The sequence below is a fragment of the Mycetomoellerius zeteki genome, unplaced genomic scaffold (assembly GCF_001594055.1).
Source record: "Mycetomoellerius zeteki isolate Tzet28-1 unplaced genomic scaffold, Tzet1.0 scaffold188, whole genome shotgun sequence".
NCBI lineage: Eukaryota > Metazoa > Arthropoda > Insecta > Hymenoptera > Formicidae > Mycetomoellerius > Mycetomoellerius zeteki.
The window spans coordinates 591681-609593 of NW_017256836.1; the positions used below are offsets into that span (position 1 = coordinate 591681).

General features: G+C 37.2%; 2 protein-coding genes across 4 annotated transcripts in view; one reads left to right on the plus strand and one right to left on the minus strand.

Annotated features, from left to right (window-relative positions):
• Positions 1–11039, plus strand: part of Fas2 (neural cell adhesion molecule fasciclin 2) — a 93722-nt gene extending 82683 nt beyond the window's left edge. For 2 of the 3 annotated variants that reach the window (XM_018446738.1, XM_018446739.1), the window contains 4 exons: positions 5751–5882; positions 6283–6352; positions 6883–7008; positions 9586–11039. In XM_018446738.1, coding sequence (XP_018302240.1) covers positions 5751–5882; positions 6283–6352; positions 6883–7008; positions 9586–9727 — 470 coding nt within the window. In that variant the 3' untranslated portion in view covers positions 9728–11039. The remainder of the gene's footprint in view (positions 1–5750; positions 5883–6282; positions 6353–6882; positions 7009–9585) is intronic. The other variant, XM_018446740.1, reaches the window with a different exon arrangement.
• Positions 11040–14185: 3146 nt separating this feature from the next.
• Positions 14186–16815, minus strand: GlcAT-I (Glucuronyltransferase I). Its single transcript, XM_018446696.1, has 4 exons — positions 16654–16815; positions 15005–15531; positions 14410–14706; positions 14186–14332 (listed from the first exon to the last, which is right to left on the minus strand). The coding sequence occupies exons 1-4, from the start codon at positions 16778–16780 to the stop codon at positions 14234–14236; spliced, it is 1050 nt and encodes a 349-aa protein (XP_018302198.1). The 5' UTR covers positions 16781–16815; the 3' UTR covers positions 14186–14233.
• Between the last annotated feature and the right edge of the window lie 1098 nt (positions 16816–17913).

The following is a 17913-nucleotide window of genomic DNA, read 5'->3' on the forward strand; positions in this document are numbered from 1 at the left end:
TAAACTGATTCTCGAGAGTTACTTTATTTTTCTGTTTATTTCAAATTTAATTTCAGCAGAAATTGTATTTCAAAATAAATGGCTGAGACATTTAATATTGATGAAAGCTGAAAGGTTTTGTGTAAAAATTTTTTAATAATAAATTCATTTTATATATGTCCATAAAAAATCTGTCATTAAAATTTGATATCGTAAATTGTGACATAGATATACATAACCGAACATAGCGTAAGAATAATGAGATCTTAATTATCGATTACATTGAATATTACAAATCGGTAATATTATAGTGGCCCGAAATATTCTTCGACGTTCGCACAGTGCAACAAAGTTTTATCGAGACTGAGGCACACAGGGCATACTATCGCGAATTTATGGAAAACAAACACGTCTGCAAATCTCACGAATACCGGTTACAAAAACAGTAACTTTTCCCGCAAATGTATTCCCTCGGAACTGGAATAACCAATAACATCCTGGGTCTCGAGACGAAAAAAAAATATCGGATCTAAGATCAGAAGTGAGCTTCGTCAGTGAAGCAGTGAGCTTCGTCATACGGGGAATCGAATTTCTTAATTCTTATCCGATTTCTTTTGCCCGCTCTTCTATTTTCCGAGCGATAGAATGATATTGATTAATCTGGTTTCAAGGTATCGACACTTATCGTTATGTTGATAATATTATAAAGCCGACATTGAGACTTTTAGCCACAGGTGTGATTAAATATCGTGATAGATAAACCCTGACGGAAAATAAGCTCCTTATTTCCGTTTACAGTCGTAAAAACTTGACTGGATTCAGTCGACGGGAAAACGACAACGTCTTATACACGCAAGTATCCTGTTTTATCTCCCGTAACAATAAATTTCAACGTAATTTCGGAAATGTCACAAAGCGGAATTAGTGGAAGAAAGCGTGGATGCGCGAATAAAGTCTCTCTCAGACGGTGCTTTAAATCGATGAAAGACAAGCGCGGAGAGGAGGGGCGGAAGGCTTTAAACCGATAATAAAGACAATGTCGAGAAGCAGACGCGATGGCAAAAGAAAACGATTCGAAGGGAACGATCGTTGAAATGGTTTCTCATCCGTCTCGAATCTGCCTCCGATGAGTTTTCCTCCTTTCTGGCGGAAATCACCGGGCGGGCTCCTGGAAAGCTGCAGAACGATTGTAACTGGAACTGGCCAAACGAAATCCCTCGAAATTCGCACTTTGTCTCGATAAAAGGATTCGTGAAATTGCAACGAACAGACCGCGGTATCGATTCAGTCCGCCACTTCGGTAAAGATACGGTCTTCCGTTATTCCTCTTACCCGAACAGAATAGCATGATTCTGTCAAAGTCCAGTCCATTTTCATCAATACCAGAAGAGAATCGTAAAGGCTTGCCTGTATTTAACTATTCACTCATATTTAACTTGAATTGATTTTGTACTTCATGCATTTCACGTTAAATTCGTTGCTCTATTTTAATTTCGTTTTAACATTGTCTTCTGATCTTAATTCATTCGCAATATTACCGATGTCTTCGTAGCATCGAAATTAGATAGATGAAATTCAGCAACAAATTCGTGACACGAATACGGACCATTGTGTAATTTCTTTGTACCGAAAGGATGCAGTAATTCAGAACAGACAGTAATTCAACGTTAAATGCCCACGATGCAGGAATACGAGCTACAGTCACGAACAAACGGCTCTTTATTCGCGATTGTTCAACATGTCGCGATTCGCACGGACTAATTACGCGAACATGCACTATTCGTTCCTTCCCCTCCTCCGTCTAGAACATAGACGGACGTGTTTGCGGAGAGCCTCAAACCAGAGAGACGCACGCGACCGACCCTCCGCAATCTGCCAGGATCAATCGATCCTCGATTCTTGCGCCGCGGCCAGAATTGTCTCTGCCGGGAAATCAAGGCGGCTTTGTGTTTTGTACTCGAAGATCGATCCCCTGCGCAAACTGCGCCGTCCGGATAAATTGCGAGCGTATAAATGCTCCATTCGGCAACGACGACTCATTGTCTGCGCGAGCGTTTGCTTTCACCCGGACGCTTCGAGCACCGGCATCATCATCTCGAGGACGCGTTTGCGGACGGAATCAATTAGCGGGGAATGCAGAATTATTCCAATTCACTCACTTTATGGGACGATTGTACGATTATATAGAATTCATCTTGCGAGAAGAAAACGCTGTCGTACAATTCTTAATTAGGGGTGTACAAATAACAATTTTTCATTCACAAAATCAATCGTTTTTTTTATTTCAATCCGAAAAGCTTCTAAAATTTATTTCTTCATTTTAATTTATTTAGCTAAAATTCCTAAAACGCGTCTTTCATTGCCTTCCGTTATGATTGTCACTTTTAATATTTCAATGTTGCATATATTAGGTACCGCATTTCCCAAAACGTTTCCCGAGAGACGCCTAAATAATATACGTCGAATATACGTACAATCTGACCGTGTCTGTGTTTAAGCAAGAAGTTTGCCAGCAGCAGTAAGCAGCAGCTGGAGTGTTTCTCGTTACAGAGATAATCTCTCCGCGCGCGTACAAATGAATCCGCTCGAGAGGAGGAGAGAGCCGGGTGTTTGCGCTGGCTGATGTGCCGGGTCCATCCTAGTATCCACTTCGTGGGGGAGATAGAAACAAGGAAACGCAGAAAAGTCGAATAGGTCTCGCGAATGCGAATCCATTCGTGGAACCTCCGGCAGTGCCGGGCGTCGCCACGTCGCCTATAAATAGCCGCTGCGTTAAAGAGAACTGCGTTGAGAGGATGAACCGGAGGACTGGAACGATGAGAGGGCGAGAAATGTAAAAACATAAGCACGATGCTCTCCGCGATCTATTTCCGATGCACGTGCATGGTTTTCGCGCGATTTCGCAGTACCAGGTCCTCGAATCCGCGCGGCGAAACAGCGTTATTTTAATCCTTCCATCGTAGAAAAGCATACTGAAATCACTTTGCAAAATAATCTTTCCATTACGTTGAAATTATTTAATAAATTTTTTGCCGTTATGTCATTTTATCTTTCGAAATACGTACGTTAATATTACTCAACAAGAAACGTGAAGATATTTTTATGTGCATGAAATTAAATTTATTAATCGACGATTTCATTATTCTCTTGAGAATGAAGAAGTTTAATGATATATTTAATGTTGAAATATTGATAAAAAAGATGTCGAGTGTCTGAAGGTTTGTGTGCAAAATCACGTTTCAGGGTGTAATTCGGTTAATAAAATAATAAACGGCCGTCTCTGTATTCGGAAAAGCCTTCCGCCAATGCATTAGTGCATTTTTTGCGGCCTTTTTAGTCTTTTCTATTCCGTTATTTTATTTAATCGTAATAAGGTTCGGATTTGAGAGATTTTTTCCAGCGCATTAAACAGAATCTCTATAAACAGAATTAGTTTTGCGGAGAAAGAAAATACTTAAGCCGCTTACGGAAATGAGAGTATTAATAAAAACTGTAATATACCTTTTAATTTTTTTTTCTTGATGTGTTATTTTTTCATAATTTATGTCGGCACAGTTTTTTTTCGGGTGAAGATAGAAGAAAAGGATATACGTGCCGCTGAATTTACTTCGGGTTGCAGAAGGTTACACGGTTGTCCAGGTTTAAGAAAAATAATCGCGCCGACTCGGAGCTAGGCACGTTACGACATGGACCGAAAATAGACCGGAATGCGAAATCGAACTTCAACGTGGTCGTTCGGTATCCGTTGTCGCTCCGGTTGCTTTTACGAGACATTCGATGATAGCGCGTAGCGATCCCCTTGTGTTCTTCTCCGGTGTTTTTCTTTTTTTTTTTATCTTTTATTACGGTACCATGGACTCCGCTCGTATCTTCCGAAGGGTATATATTTACACACTACAGATATACACAGCACACATACACGTAACATGATACACATATATATATATATATATATATACATACACGTATATGTACAAACGTATATATAAAGAGTATACATAGATAGATAGGTAGATAAAACATTTACATACTTCTAAGAATATGTACTAGCCTAGTGCCTAATATGTTCGTATTTATGAGGAGGATAAACTCGTATAACTCGTTCTTTCTTTTCTGTGCGAAACATTCAATATATTGTAAATACAACGGAACGACGTAAAAAAAAATATATATATATGTGAGTGTCTAAGGAGAAAAAAAGAACAATACGGATGGACAAATCCGAGCCAGCGGAGAAGCCATCTTCAAATTGTATCCTGTGCCGAAGTTGTCAATTTTTCGAGCTTAAAAATTTTTCGAACGGAATGACGAGTGGAAAGAGGAAGGAGATGGAATGATCGTTTCCGGGAATATCTCTCAGAAAATCTCTCAGAGCTGAGAGCTCTTCTGGCCGCGCGTTTGCAATTTGAGATGGTTTCTTTTTCGGCGGTCTTATTTATTTTTTCGCTTATCATACATATCGCCTCTTTACTTTATAATTATGATAAAAATAAACCACGGGAAGCGACGCGCGCCACCGAAAACGGTAAATATCCCCTTAAAGTACAAGCAAGTGCAAGATGTTGGCCGCTAACTAACGTAGTTGAGAGCTCTGTTAAGGGTTGAATGTCAGTGAGAGAATGAGGGAAGAGGGAGAGAGAAATGACAGAGAATGAGTGAATGTGTGAGACAGAATTAAATGCGGGGCACTTACAGTGGTGGGGCTTTTTGTGTGGAGGTAGCACTTTTAGACTAGTGGCGCGTAGAAACTAACATCGATTGTGGGAGGCTAGTGAATGAGCTTTTTCCTCCCCTTTTTCCTTCCTCCTCCCTTGAGCTTTTTAGCCAGCTCGTGTTGTATGGTGTTGCGAAATGAGACTCTTCTATCGCTTCTACGCTCTGCAGTGCGCTAATTATCGCGATCCATTAACTGATGTATAACACACACGTACACAAAAAATACATAACACGCACACATACACACACTCACTTGCACACTGTGTGTCTCCTTAACTGACAATCACTACTTGTATGTCTTGTCGTTGTTGCCTTCTGGTTTTTGGTTTCCTCCTTTGATAAAGACGGATTTTTGCCGCATTTCCCCCACACAACCCCGCCGAGATCTTGTTTCTTTTCAGGAAACTAAAATATCATTGTACGTGGAACGTGTTTGGTGATGCGACACCGCGACCGATACTCGAGAAGTAATTATCTTAATTACTGCATCGACGTATCGACATAATTTTATCTCGTATTTTAACGTTGTGTTATATATGTTTATCCAATAATATATTGGCATTAATGATGTAATCGGTAATACTGTTAGTAACACTGTTTAATATTGAATGTTTAACATTTAATAGTTTATTAACACATAACAATTATTTTAAATTAATTATTTGCAATTATATATAGAATCGTGTATAAAGAGGAGACTACTAGCGTATAATTTGTCACAAAATTGTAACCGTTGCGTCATAAAATCGACTGAGATATTATTTTTATATCAAATATTTAATAATTTTTGATACATAACGGTTTTAAACAATAACGGTTCTGTTAGATCAGAAAAAAATATACCAGTACGTTTTCTCAAGCATGTCTTATCGCATCCTTCCGCAAGCCCTTCCACGATGTATATCGCCAAGTACGCGTTCAAATGCAACGATTGTTAACCATCACCAAACATCGTTCAGTATCGCTTTTGCACTAACGGTCTGCGATATACATATGTATACATACGTATCACGATGGATATATTTAAAAATGATGTGCTTTTATCGTCTTTCAAGGTATAGATACCAGCGTGATGCAGCATCAAGGCCCGTTAATATCGAGCGGAGCCATAATCGGCATTGTCCTCGCGACGATATTCGTCATCTTTATCGTCATCGATGCCATCTGCTGTTGCGTGCGCAAGACAGGTGAGCCAGGCGTTAAATCATCAAGTACAGCTTGAACAGATCATTGATAAATACCCTCGCGTTATTGTAGTATAAAGGGGAAATATCGAAGTTCAATTCGCGTTCGTATTATTATTAATTACGTTCATCACCCATTAATTATCTGACAATCACGTCATTCGATAACAAAGTTCTGATTATTACTTATTACAATTATAACATTTGATTTATATTTCGGAATTTAATTATAAAAATAGCTAATTTTGAAATCTAGGAACAAATTTAGGATTTAATTGCTGTATTAAAACTCACATGTATAAAAGCTTTCTAGTAACGCATAAAAATATCCTGAACGCGTGCGATGATTTATTTTGATTGTTAACATTTTGCCACAATAACATTTGTCTCTTTTGCGTTGCAGGAATTATTAACTACATGCACGAACGATCTCGACGAAAACCAGTCGACGAGGAAGACACGAAGCTCGGCAGGTGAGTCTTTTTCCGAATATTCGAAATTTACGCAACAGTATTCTGAATATATATGTATTATGGGATACTCTTTTTTGGATATATTTCTACAGTTTTACCGCATCTCGTTTATATTATTACATATGTATTCTACATTGTGCTTTGGCAAGTCTAGCGCTACTTTATCATATTATCGAACTTTGCACCCGTCATTGAACTCTCGTTCACACGTTCGGAACAATCTTTTTTGTTTCTTCTGTCTTCGCTCTTTCTTGATCGTCGAGTTCGCATTACTTCTTCCTGTCGCCGATAATTTGATTAGATCTAAACGCGAGTCACAGAGAGATTTCTCTCACGTTATCTACACGATTCTGCGAACGCCTGCAATTCAGCCTCGCATAATCGCGTCTCGCGCGATAGAAAGGACGATAGTGGATGCGATGACGGTGGTAGAGTCGCGATATTAAATGTTAGAGAGTAGCCTACCGGCAAACACAGAGACAACACTTTGACTCCTCTCGTATTTCTCTCTTTTTTTTCTTTACCGGTAGTCTTTACGGTTGGCGGTTTCCATTGCCGTATTGCGACCAAAAAATGGCCAATGTCGCCGGGGTCACGGCCATCCAAGACTCAAGTAGTGGAAAAAATACCATTAGATTGGTCAAACACACTGCCATGTAAGAGAGAAAACGATGTATAAGCGAAATCAGTAAGAAGCATGGCCCCTCACGAAGGGGCTCCGACACAGCTTTCCACTTTGCATGATGTTCTTTACTTTTTTTCCTTTTCTTCTCTTTTCTTTCAAAACTCGCAGAAATCTCTCCTCTTTTCTCTTTTTTTTTCTGCGTACTTTTCTTACCTGACTTCCCCAAGCGACGGCGGTATCTATCGCTGAACTCATCCAACTCGACGTTCGGGGATGATCCGTCCTCGTAAGGGAAGTTGTCGATACGCATCAAACAGAATTTGATGAGCATGGGAGAAAACACGTTCGATTCGTTGGACGCATTCTTTGTGCCGCCAACCACTCCTCGTACTGCAACACATTTGTCTTTTACACTTTTGCGTTGCGTCGGCATTCGTGTCCACTCGTGATTACGCATAGGCAATGTACATTTATGTATTATATCTCTCTCTCTTTCAACCGTGGAACGGATTATGGACAACTTTAACGAGTGTAGCACATAATGGATCGCACATTTCATTTTTTTACTTTTTGTTAGCAAAATACAAAAAAGGTGAAATTCGAAGTAAAATTTTAATAAATGTAGAAATTTTATTAATTACTGCTAATCATTATTAGAATTATTTTATTGTTCCAGACTTATTCAGTGAATAAGTCACAAAGACGGAAAGAATTTTGTAATATTTTATATGAAAAAAGTAATCTGAAAGAAGAAAATACTTCAATTCTTTGTTTATGATTCATGATTTGTTTATAAAGAAATTAATTCCGAATGAATTGTCATTTATACTATTTATAAATTCGACATACATTATGTAATAATTTCGACATATTATTAAATAGTTTTAGTATATAGAATACTGCTTTCGAGTGGACATGCTTTAGTGCTATTTCGTAATAACGCGCATAGAGCTCGCCGGTACTTGCCTGAGCTTTGGCCATGCCGCATGCACGATACACTTTGGAATAACGTTCACTGTGCCCTTAATTCTCTCTCTAGTCCGTTCCGTCACCGCACAATGTTGCAACAAGTATGCGAGTCTTGTTCTCGACCTGCCAGTTTTGTGCTTTACGAAGCGCAAATAGCACTGCGAGTAAACACTTATTATAAGCGACTTGATGTACTTTGAGTGGAAGTGGTGTAAAATGAGAGAGAGATAAAGTAACGAGAAAATTATTAATACATGTTAATTATCGTGACGCACAGAAGAAAGACGGAAACATAAGACATTGATTCTTTGGATTTTAACGGAAATAGATATAATTTATATAATTACGCAAAAATAAAGATTTTTGTATACCTTCTATCTGATCTCATATTTCTATTTTCTTTTGTAATTATTTTATTATAAAATAGCTAAATTAAATGTTCCAAAAACTTATTTCTGAAAATGAAGAAAATACACTTCCGCTCAATGATCCGCATTTTTTTAAACAATGTTTACAGATTTCGTTCAATTTCGTCATTTAAGTTTTATTTCTTCGAAAAATGCGGGCATTATGTACAAAGCATAAGTTATATAAAAAAAAATACATATTCAACTATAAAATACATATTCAATATAAAACTTATAAAGGACCCTCTCGGTTTGTACAAGTTAATGAAAATCCTTGATATTGATAAAAGTTGACAATATAAGAGGTAAATTAAAAAAAAGGCAAGACCGTATAGGCTCCGAGAAATTTTATTATAGTGGGTGGTAAAAGTTCTGGAACGGCTATCTCAAAAAATATTGATTTATCTAAAAAATATTGATTTATTTAAAAAATGTTTGAAACAAAAATAATATGATTTAAAAAAGCTATCAGATGTTGATATTAATTTAATTTTGGGATGATTTTTTTAAATCAACGCCTGACAGCTTTTTTAAACCCTATTATTTTTGTTTCAAACATTTTTTAGATAAATCAATATTTTTTCAGATATTATTCGTTTCAGAACTTTTACCATGTATAATACCAAAAATTTCTTGGAACCTACGACTTATATACGGTTTTGTCTTTTTTTAAATTTACATCTTATGTTGTCAACTTTTATTGATATCAAAAATTTTTACTAATTTGTTGTACAAACCGAGATGGTCCCCTATCAGATAATTTTAAAAGCGAAAAAATTTTGTTCGAAGTATAATAAGAAACGTATATTTATAATTGATTTATGTAAAAAATAGAAAGCAAATTCTTTTTATCCTTCTATGAACTTTGTGCATATGCACGCTCAGAAAGTTGAACGCTGTTCAACTTTCCGAATGCTTGGACTAGTTAGGAAATTCCCCCAGAATCGTAATACACGTTGCTTCCTCGGGATTTATCGGAATCGAAAATGGCATATGGCATATAGACCGCGTAGAGAGAAACGCATCGTTTCTTCGAAGCTCCTCTCACTACGACAGTTCTTTTACTTTGCGAGTGACAGCATGCCTGACGTGTGTATTCGATGTCGCACCACGCGCCGCATATGGACATGTTCTCTTCTTTTTCTAATTTTTTTTTTCTGCCCGGTATTAGAAGTTAATCCGACATCGGAAATCACGGTCCTCCGACAAATGTTGTCTTGACACTTTTGCAGAGACGAGAAGGAGCCGCTGAAGGAGGAGAAGAAGATCACGCCGATCATCGATTCCGGACTACGCCGGGAGACTTCCATCACCTTCGACGGCAAGAGGTCCGTCTCCAAGACTGGCTTCGTCGGCAAGGATTCAGCCGTCTAGATATTCTTCCGGCGTACTAGATTGTAAATCGTTCCGGAAAAACGCAGCGCGGTTTCCGGCTAAAAAGTGTTCTCGAAAAAAAAAAAACAAGAAAATGAAAAACAAGAAACGAAAAGAAGAACGCGCAGAGAGAATCATCGTACGTTCGCAAGCTCGTTGCGAGAAGACGAGGGATTTAGCGATCCGCCTCGCTGGATTTTTTCCGGATGAAGCCTCACGCGATTTCTCTCTCGCCATTCAGCGCCGAGTTTCTGCCGAGCCTCTGCTTTTCGTTTTGCTCTCAAAAAAACGTGCGCGGTTTCACAGTCGCACGCCGACCCGCCTTCTACCCTTTCGAAACCTCTTACCTCGTGTACTGCGATACACTTGCCGCCTACACTTCCTCGTAGAATCCCCTGAAAGCGCTTCCCACCATTGGTGAACGTATCCTTCGCCTATTACTTTGCCGCAAAGTTTTCACTGCACGTCTGATTTCACGTGTAACGTAAGCTAACCGCTTAAGAATGGAGCAGACTTTAAGAACTTGACATATTCTTCGCCGGTACTTTTAACAAAAACATTAAGATTTTAAGACGTTTGAAGTGAAAGCGATTTGATCGGAATATTTCATTAGTTCTTTGACTATCGCGAGATCGCTCGGAAATAACATCAAAAAGATTGATCCAAGGTAGTTTTTATTGACGAATATGTCACGTTTGAAAGGTTTGTCCCTTGAACATAAAAGCAGTCTTGAACTCTTTTGCCCCGTCATTTTACTCGCCGAAGCATGCGAAGGAGCACAGATAATCGATAGCTTACGAAAACGAAAGTACGAAAGTACGAAATAAGCGAAGCTTACTCGGTAATCGCTCTTAGGAGAAAGTTACGGATATAATTATAACGTATAAATGCAAAGAAACGAGGAGCAAGATCGTTTTCGCGAGAAGAAGAAGCTGGCAAGAAGAATGTACAAAAATTCGTCGTGCAATTGGTAGAGGTCGACTGATCAATTTAGATGAACGCTTCGAGGCACCCTTTAGATTATCACAGTCTAGTACGCTGGGTAGTATCGTGTCCTTTGTCGCGCGCGGCTTTAAGAAGATCGCGCGGAAAGTCGTACTCTGTTGCGCGTAAAGACAAAAAAAAACTTCGTGTTCGTTCGGAAAGAATATTGCATTTAAAAAATATAATCGCGTAAAAATGCAACGCTCGTATTCTTCACACTGTGTAATATTCAGGCAGCTCTAATTCGTTATTGAAAAAAGATTCTTTTCAATATTGAATTAGTATTTAATTAGAAAAAGAGTATTATAAGATTCTTTCGAAATCTTTCAGGGAGTTCAATAAAACATATCTAAATTCCGAAAGTAATGAAAAAATTGAGATATTCTTGAAGATAAAAATGGAAAACAAAATTTGTTGTCAATTTCAGACTTTGACGTATATTTCTTCAAATGCGAAGCATTTTTTATTTATCAATTGTTATGTTTCTTTTTAGCGTGTTTATTTAGCAATTAGTTTAACACGACAAAATTTTAATTGTGTGTTTCGATTTAATTGACACTGAATCACATCCAGTACTTCTGAAAAGGTTTTATTTTTAATTCTTATTTAAAAGGGCAGCTCTCTATTTTCAGAATGTTTAAGACTATGAGTGTTGCTTTTATCCGCCAACAGAGAAAAACTCTCTTTCTCTTTTAAACGAGGTGCGCGATTTTGCGACTACCTTCAAACTGTACATACACACCTTGAACAATCTATTATCTTCCTTCCCTCAAGCTCCATACCTCATCCTTCTTCATGTCTTTCGATTAGAAATGACTATCAATTGAGAGACATAAATAACTTTCATACGCGATATATATTCGACACGCTTTTATTCTCGTAAATTCTTGACTCCGTGATCGTAACGTTCAATCCTTTTCTCATTTGTTTTTAAATCTAAAGACTGATTCTTTCACGTTGCCAAATTAATGGAACCCATTATCGTTCAGATAGTTGAAAGCAAATATCGAATTGTATCTTTTTTATTGTTCACCGATCGCGCATTGTTCAATGCGTGCGTGTTCTCTGTTGAGTTTTACGATCATGCGTGTGACCACTATAGTTATGAGTGAATTACTACTTAAATCTCGCATATTCTTGTAGCGAGTTCGTTCGTTCTTCGTACATTTATATAATCCATAACCATCCTTGTATATTTATACCTTTACTTTTTATTACCTCGAGTGAGAAAAGTTCTCAATTACTCTTTTATTTTTTAGTCGTGATAATTTTACGTATATTTTACATTGTATAGTTACCTCATAAAGAAATGTAAAAGCCGGCTCATCTTTTTTTATTTTTTCTTTTTTATTATTTTTTAAATTCTTCCTTTTCTGTAAAGATAAAAAGTTTTTCATTCTTTAAAATTGAGAGACAAGTAAAATGAAGATAAGGCAACTCTTGCGATACTGTGTATTTGTATTGACATTGCAAAAGTCACTATGATTACGGTGATTAATTGCGGTTGTTTATATAATGAAAAAAAAAAAGTTGAAAGGCACTCTATTCGCAGTATAGAATTCACAGTATTAGGATGCGTGCAAGAACAATCGACGAACGAATTATAATAAGGCATTCTTTTTAGTTGAACTTTTGCACTGGTTCATCTTTTTTCTTTTCCTCTTCAGGAGGAACGAAGAGAAAGAAAGATGTACCGGTGCAAAAGTTCAGCTAAAAAGAACAGGTCTATAAATTTATGACAAAATTTTGACATGTTACCTTAATGTTAAAAGTCTTTTTGAATACATATGTATAGTGTAATCAAAAGCAAATGGTATTTACCATGACAAATGTCAAGTTTTACAGATACACGGAGCTAGCCGGTCGAATTTTCAGTCAGTGATCTCCGAGAGAGTGTGACATCCGAAAGCTGCCATATTTAATATATCCGAATATAGCGAGTAAAAAGAAACGTACCGCTCTTGTCCTAATGTCTAAGATGGCTTTTGCAGAAAGAAACGCAAACGTTAAAATGTGATAAGTTTTTGTAAATGCTTGTAAACGTTTTCCCTTAATTGTAAGACGTATTGAGAGTAGATATTAAGAGAGTTTTGGTAGATTTAGAACATGCACGATACGGAATGCGTGTTTTTGCGAAAAATCGAAGGTGGGAGACTCACAACCGACGGGGAAAAACATTGTAAGATTGTTGTACAAACAGACGCAATGATAAATCCAGATAATTCGCTCTGTGGGTTCTAATGAAAGATTTTACGAACGTCGATTAGCTTCGAATACAATTCGAGTGACGACTTTTCGTCTCTCTTTCTGGAAAGGAATTAAAATATAATAAATTTAAAGTTAATTGCATGCAATCGTTAATTTTGTAAAGCGGAAATTACTGTATTTCTGTGCAGAACTGTAGACAGATGGACCAGAGTATATAGGAAATCTAGAACTAGCAGCGAAACTTTCCCATCGAGAACTATATCGTTGCACCTGTTGATACATCAGGACTATTGGCGCGCTTCCTCGCATTCGCGAACACGCTTTCCGTGCAGATAGCTTTTTTACGTAAGACAGAGAATTTGCCAAATACCATAGTACTTATTAGTACGTAAGTCAATGAATACATATAAATATAAATATATATATATATTATACAAAAAAATGATATATATGTACATGAAAAATAAATAAATCGCGGGACATTCGCGTGACGGATGTCGCGCGGCGACTTCGCATCGGCGAGCGACGTGTCATCGTTTCTAACACCTCTAGCTATTTTGTATCCGTTGCAAAGAGCCATAAATCCTTAACAAGTAGCTTCCCATAAAAAAGTATTACGGCGCATCTTCTTCATCTAGAGATCATTACGAGTATTAAAGTTCCGTAGATGTAAGGCGTATTTTTTATGTAATGCTTTTTCTGTACGCGACAAGAAATCGTGCTCTTGAATAAAATGAAAAAAACGTTTTCAAGATGAGAAGAATGGATGGATCGACAGGATTGGAAACCTACGCCTCTCTGGTTTTTCTCAAAAACTTTATTACGATAATTATGGGTAAATGTTTTTATAAAACGATGTAGACGCAATGTAACAAGATTGCTTATATTGGTCACCATGAGAATAACGGAAGATTGTTAATTTTTTACGACAAACGTGGCAGCGACATGCGGATTAGTAATCCAAACTATCTAAAGCATATTGCGATATCACATGATTCTTGGAGAGATTCAAATTATAATAATTCACTAGAATTATTCGTTTTTAATTATTGTTCTTTATCATCGCTACTACGTTTGTAATTATAAGCAGCTATACAGAATGGCACTGCATTATTTTACATGTATATACACATTATGCAAAATTCAGTACAAACAGCATTTATATCCCTATCTTTTTAAAAAAATATCAACGTATTGTATATATATACACATAATGTCAACGTATTTCATTAATAATAATAATATCAAATTAAATTACTGATTCTTCAGGAAAGCACAACACATTGCACATTGGAATGATAATATTTTCTTTCTTTATACTTCAATGCCAGCATTGGAACGTTTACCTTTTTTGATCAACATCTGCTCGACATTCAATTGCGGCGGTTCTGTTCGCGTATGCCACACATACACCTAAAATATATAATATTTAGATTTTCGCAAGTATATTGAAAGATCATCGACAAAATTTCAAGTAAATTTTTCGATACCTTCGTGCAGCAGTCCGCCAGCGGCTCTAACTGATCCTTCGTGACTATTTGCCTAAGTATCTCGCTCTCCTGATAACCACCTTGCACATCATACGAAAACCACGCGTCGGTGTGTTTGAGTAAGAGCTCGAGATTAATTGCAAAACCTGCCATGTCGAGCGGAAACGGTCGGTCCGGTTTCCATGCCGCGTTAAAACCCATTACTTTATTAGTGACGTTGTCACAAATAGGCTTCTCTATCATTAGACCACCGACTAGGCCAACCGGCCAAACGCCGACTCTTTGTATTTTCTCCATCTGGAAGCGATAAACCATAATTACATATCTAAATAAAACATAACGCATTCAGATAATTAATCGAGTAGATCACGATTCATTTTTTCTAAATTGCTTTAAATTTTATTTTTTAATTTGATATCAGGAAAAACAATCGAATCACTTCCGATCATAATTAAATATAAAAAATTGAAAATATGAAATAAGTAAACTGTTCTGAATTAAATTGCTGACTAAAGGAAAAAGAGATGTTTCAAAAACGATCGCATTAACGCGATCTTATTTTTAAAAAATCATTCTCCGAAGGCACTCGCCTCACCTCGTGGAAGAGTTTAACAGAGTAAGTATTATCATCGTCGGCAAAGTAAACAACGCCTTTGTTAGACAGCTTGAGATTCTCCCTAAGCCATCTTAACGCCGCGTTTCGTTGCTCAACTCCGCGTGGCTTCTTCCAATTTGGGTCATTTCTGCCGAGTTTGTAATTCGGTGGTGTTGCTACAGACAAATGGGTGTAGATAAGGCCACTTGTCTCCAGAAATCGGGAGACCAGGGCGGTCTTCTGTGGGGCATCTTCCACGACGATCCAGTGAAAGTTGGACACATGGAGAAATGTCTGTGCCAACCGGGTGAGTTCAGCCTTTTGCACGGGCCTGGCGAACGTAGGCGTGATTGCATAGATCACGGGCCGGCTATCCCCGTTTCGCCCGCGGACGTTCTCGACGAAGAGGCCGTGCGCCTCCAGCCTCTTCAGCAAGCTGTACGTCAATCCCTGCACGTCCCGCAGATCCGCTATCATCGGCTCCAGCTTGGACCTTATTTCCTGCCACTTCTTGTGCTCCTGATAATCTGTGTAAAACACAATTGGAGTTATTAGCGATAATATCTTGGATAGTACCCTTTTTATCTGCCTAAAACTCATAATGTGAGCACCACGATATTTATATTTGATTTATTTATATCACCAGAAAATTATATTTGAGTAAAGGGAATCTGAAAGAACGACGAGTCGTAGCGAAGATACGGCGTGTATTATAAATAGCTAAAGTATTATGATGTCATTAGGAATTTCGAAACAGCGTTGAGCGTAAATGGCAATAATCTACACTTACAAATAGGTACAAATTGTTTATACATACATATGAATAGCAAGGATATTACATCACTTGTAATAATTAATTATTACCCAAGCAGATCAACAAATCACGATAACGTCAAAATAATATTAAAATAAATCGAAAATGATGGAAAAATGATTTTTAATAATCATTTTGGAGTCATTTTGACATCATAATAACTTGTTCTGCTTGGGTATTTCTCTTTCTTCTTTTTTTAGAAATAAAGACTTTATTCGTAAAAATTATAATTATAATATTGATGATTCTATTAAAATAACTTCAAACGTATTAAAATTAGCAGCGATTCAATATTCTTTTATCATTCGAAATCTGTTTATAAATCACAATACTCGATAATGATCATTCAAATTTTATTATTTATAATTTGATCATATCTAGACAACGCATATTTGTAAGTGTTTTTAATCTATTTAAGAATATTTGATAATATTTACACGAAGCATGTTCTCGCAAGATATATCGACATGTTAAAAATTATATAACAATCCTAATATGATTCGAACAATTAATGTAAACATTTTGCAAATTACATTAAAACCTAATTAAAACTACACGATGGTTACTTTCTTAATATTTTAAAATTCTACATGGCTCTTTAACTCACATGGTAAAGGAAAGTCTATACAACTATCATTTAAACAAAATAAAATAAAAAAAAACTGATCCACGATATTCGACTCCGTTTTAAATCTCGTGCCAAAACCGCACAGTATATCCATCACGGCGCAGACTCACTACTCAAGTACTCACGCTACCCAAGCATGGACGAGCGAGGTTACCTGTGGGGTGACGAAAAACGAGAAAGAAATGCGATAACTAGATGAACACTCACATACGATGCTTTGGAAGACAATCACATTTAGCAGGACGAGTATCACGAAAGCCTTGTTGCAGCGAAATCCGCCCCACATATTGGCCTTCGTGCTAGATTCGTCGATGAGAAACAAACTCTCGGTCATTGTTGCCGCGCCATGACACCGTTCTGCTTAACCGATCGCGCTGACCGAAGTGTCAAAGCTTCGTTTTTGTTCCGCTCGTGGTGGAAGAAACTCGGTGCTCTTGCGCCACTGCCTTGCGCATACATTTCTAACAGCCAATGAGAATGCGACACCATATGTCGCCATGTTGCCGCAGTTATTTGAATTAGGAGTTATGTCATAATAAGAATTCATTTTTCACAAACTTTTTTCCATTAATATTAACGCTTTCTCTTTTAGAAAGCGATGAAAATATATATTCTGAATTCTTTTTTTCGATGATCATTTTTACATGTTTTTATGTGGCAAATACTCATTTTGGTCTCTCAAGCTGTCACTTCAAAATCACCGCGGTGCAAATGTTTAAATTTAGAATCTGAACAGAACCGTATGAAATTTATCTTGAGAACGAACACACTTGACTTTCTTCCATCATAATTCCGTTTACGATAAAATATTGTTTCGCTTGTGCGAGTTATGTTGAAATTGTTTTCACAATACAGGGTGTTTCCAAATTAAATGGCAAAACTTCGGGAGCGTGTAGAGGAGTAAAAAACTAAGAAAAAAAGTCCTATAGACATATGCTCCTTTTTGCTTTGTTTCGCAGGAAATCACGAAAAAAGAAAAAAATATATTTAATTTATTATTTTAATTATTTTATTTATAAACTTTTTAATGAAGATTTTGTTCGAAATGTGCACCTCTTGCAGCAATACAAGCATTGCATCTGTCAAACACGGCTCTTGTAGCAGCCAGGCACTGTTCTTGCGATATTCTGTTCGCTGCAGCTACGATACGATTTCTCAAATGTTGCTCTGATTGAATAGGCGAAGAATAAACTTCTTGCTTCAGAGTACCCCATGCATAGAAATCTAATGGCGTTAAGTCGGGCGAACGAGTTGCCCAATGTACTGCTCCTCCACGTCCAATCCATCGTTGTGGGAATTTTCTATCTAACCAGGTTCTAGCGACTCTGCTGTAATGAGCAGGGCATCCATCTAATTGAAACCACATTTCAGTACGTTGTTGTAATGGGATGTTTTCTAAATAGTCAGAAAATTCATTCTCCAAGAAATTTAGAAAACGGTCCCCATTTAATCTTGCAGGTAAAAAAA

Bases quoted from the DNA above. Each gene is read 5' to 3' on its own strand.
- GlcAT-I (XM_018446696.1), bottom strand. From the start codon at position 16,780: ATGACCGAGAGTTTGTTTCTCATCGACGAATCTAGCACGAAGGCCAAT. The intron at 15,532-16,653 runs GTGAGTGTTCAT...TGTTTTACACAG, and splicing joins TGTCTTCCAAAGCATCGTAT to ATTATCAGGAGCACAAGAAG. The intron at 14,707-15,004 runs GTGAGGCGAGTG...TATCGCTTCCAG, and splicing joins CTGTTAAACTCTTCCACGAG to ATGGAGAAAATACAAAGAGT.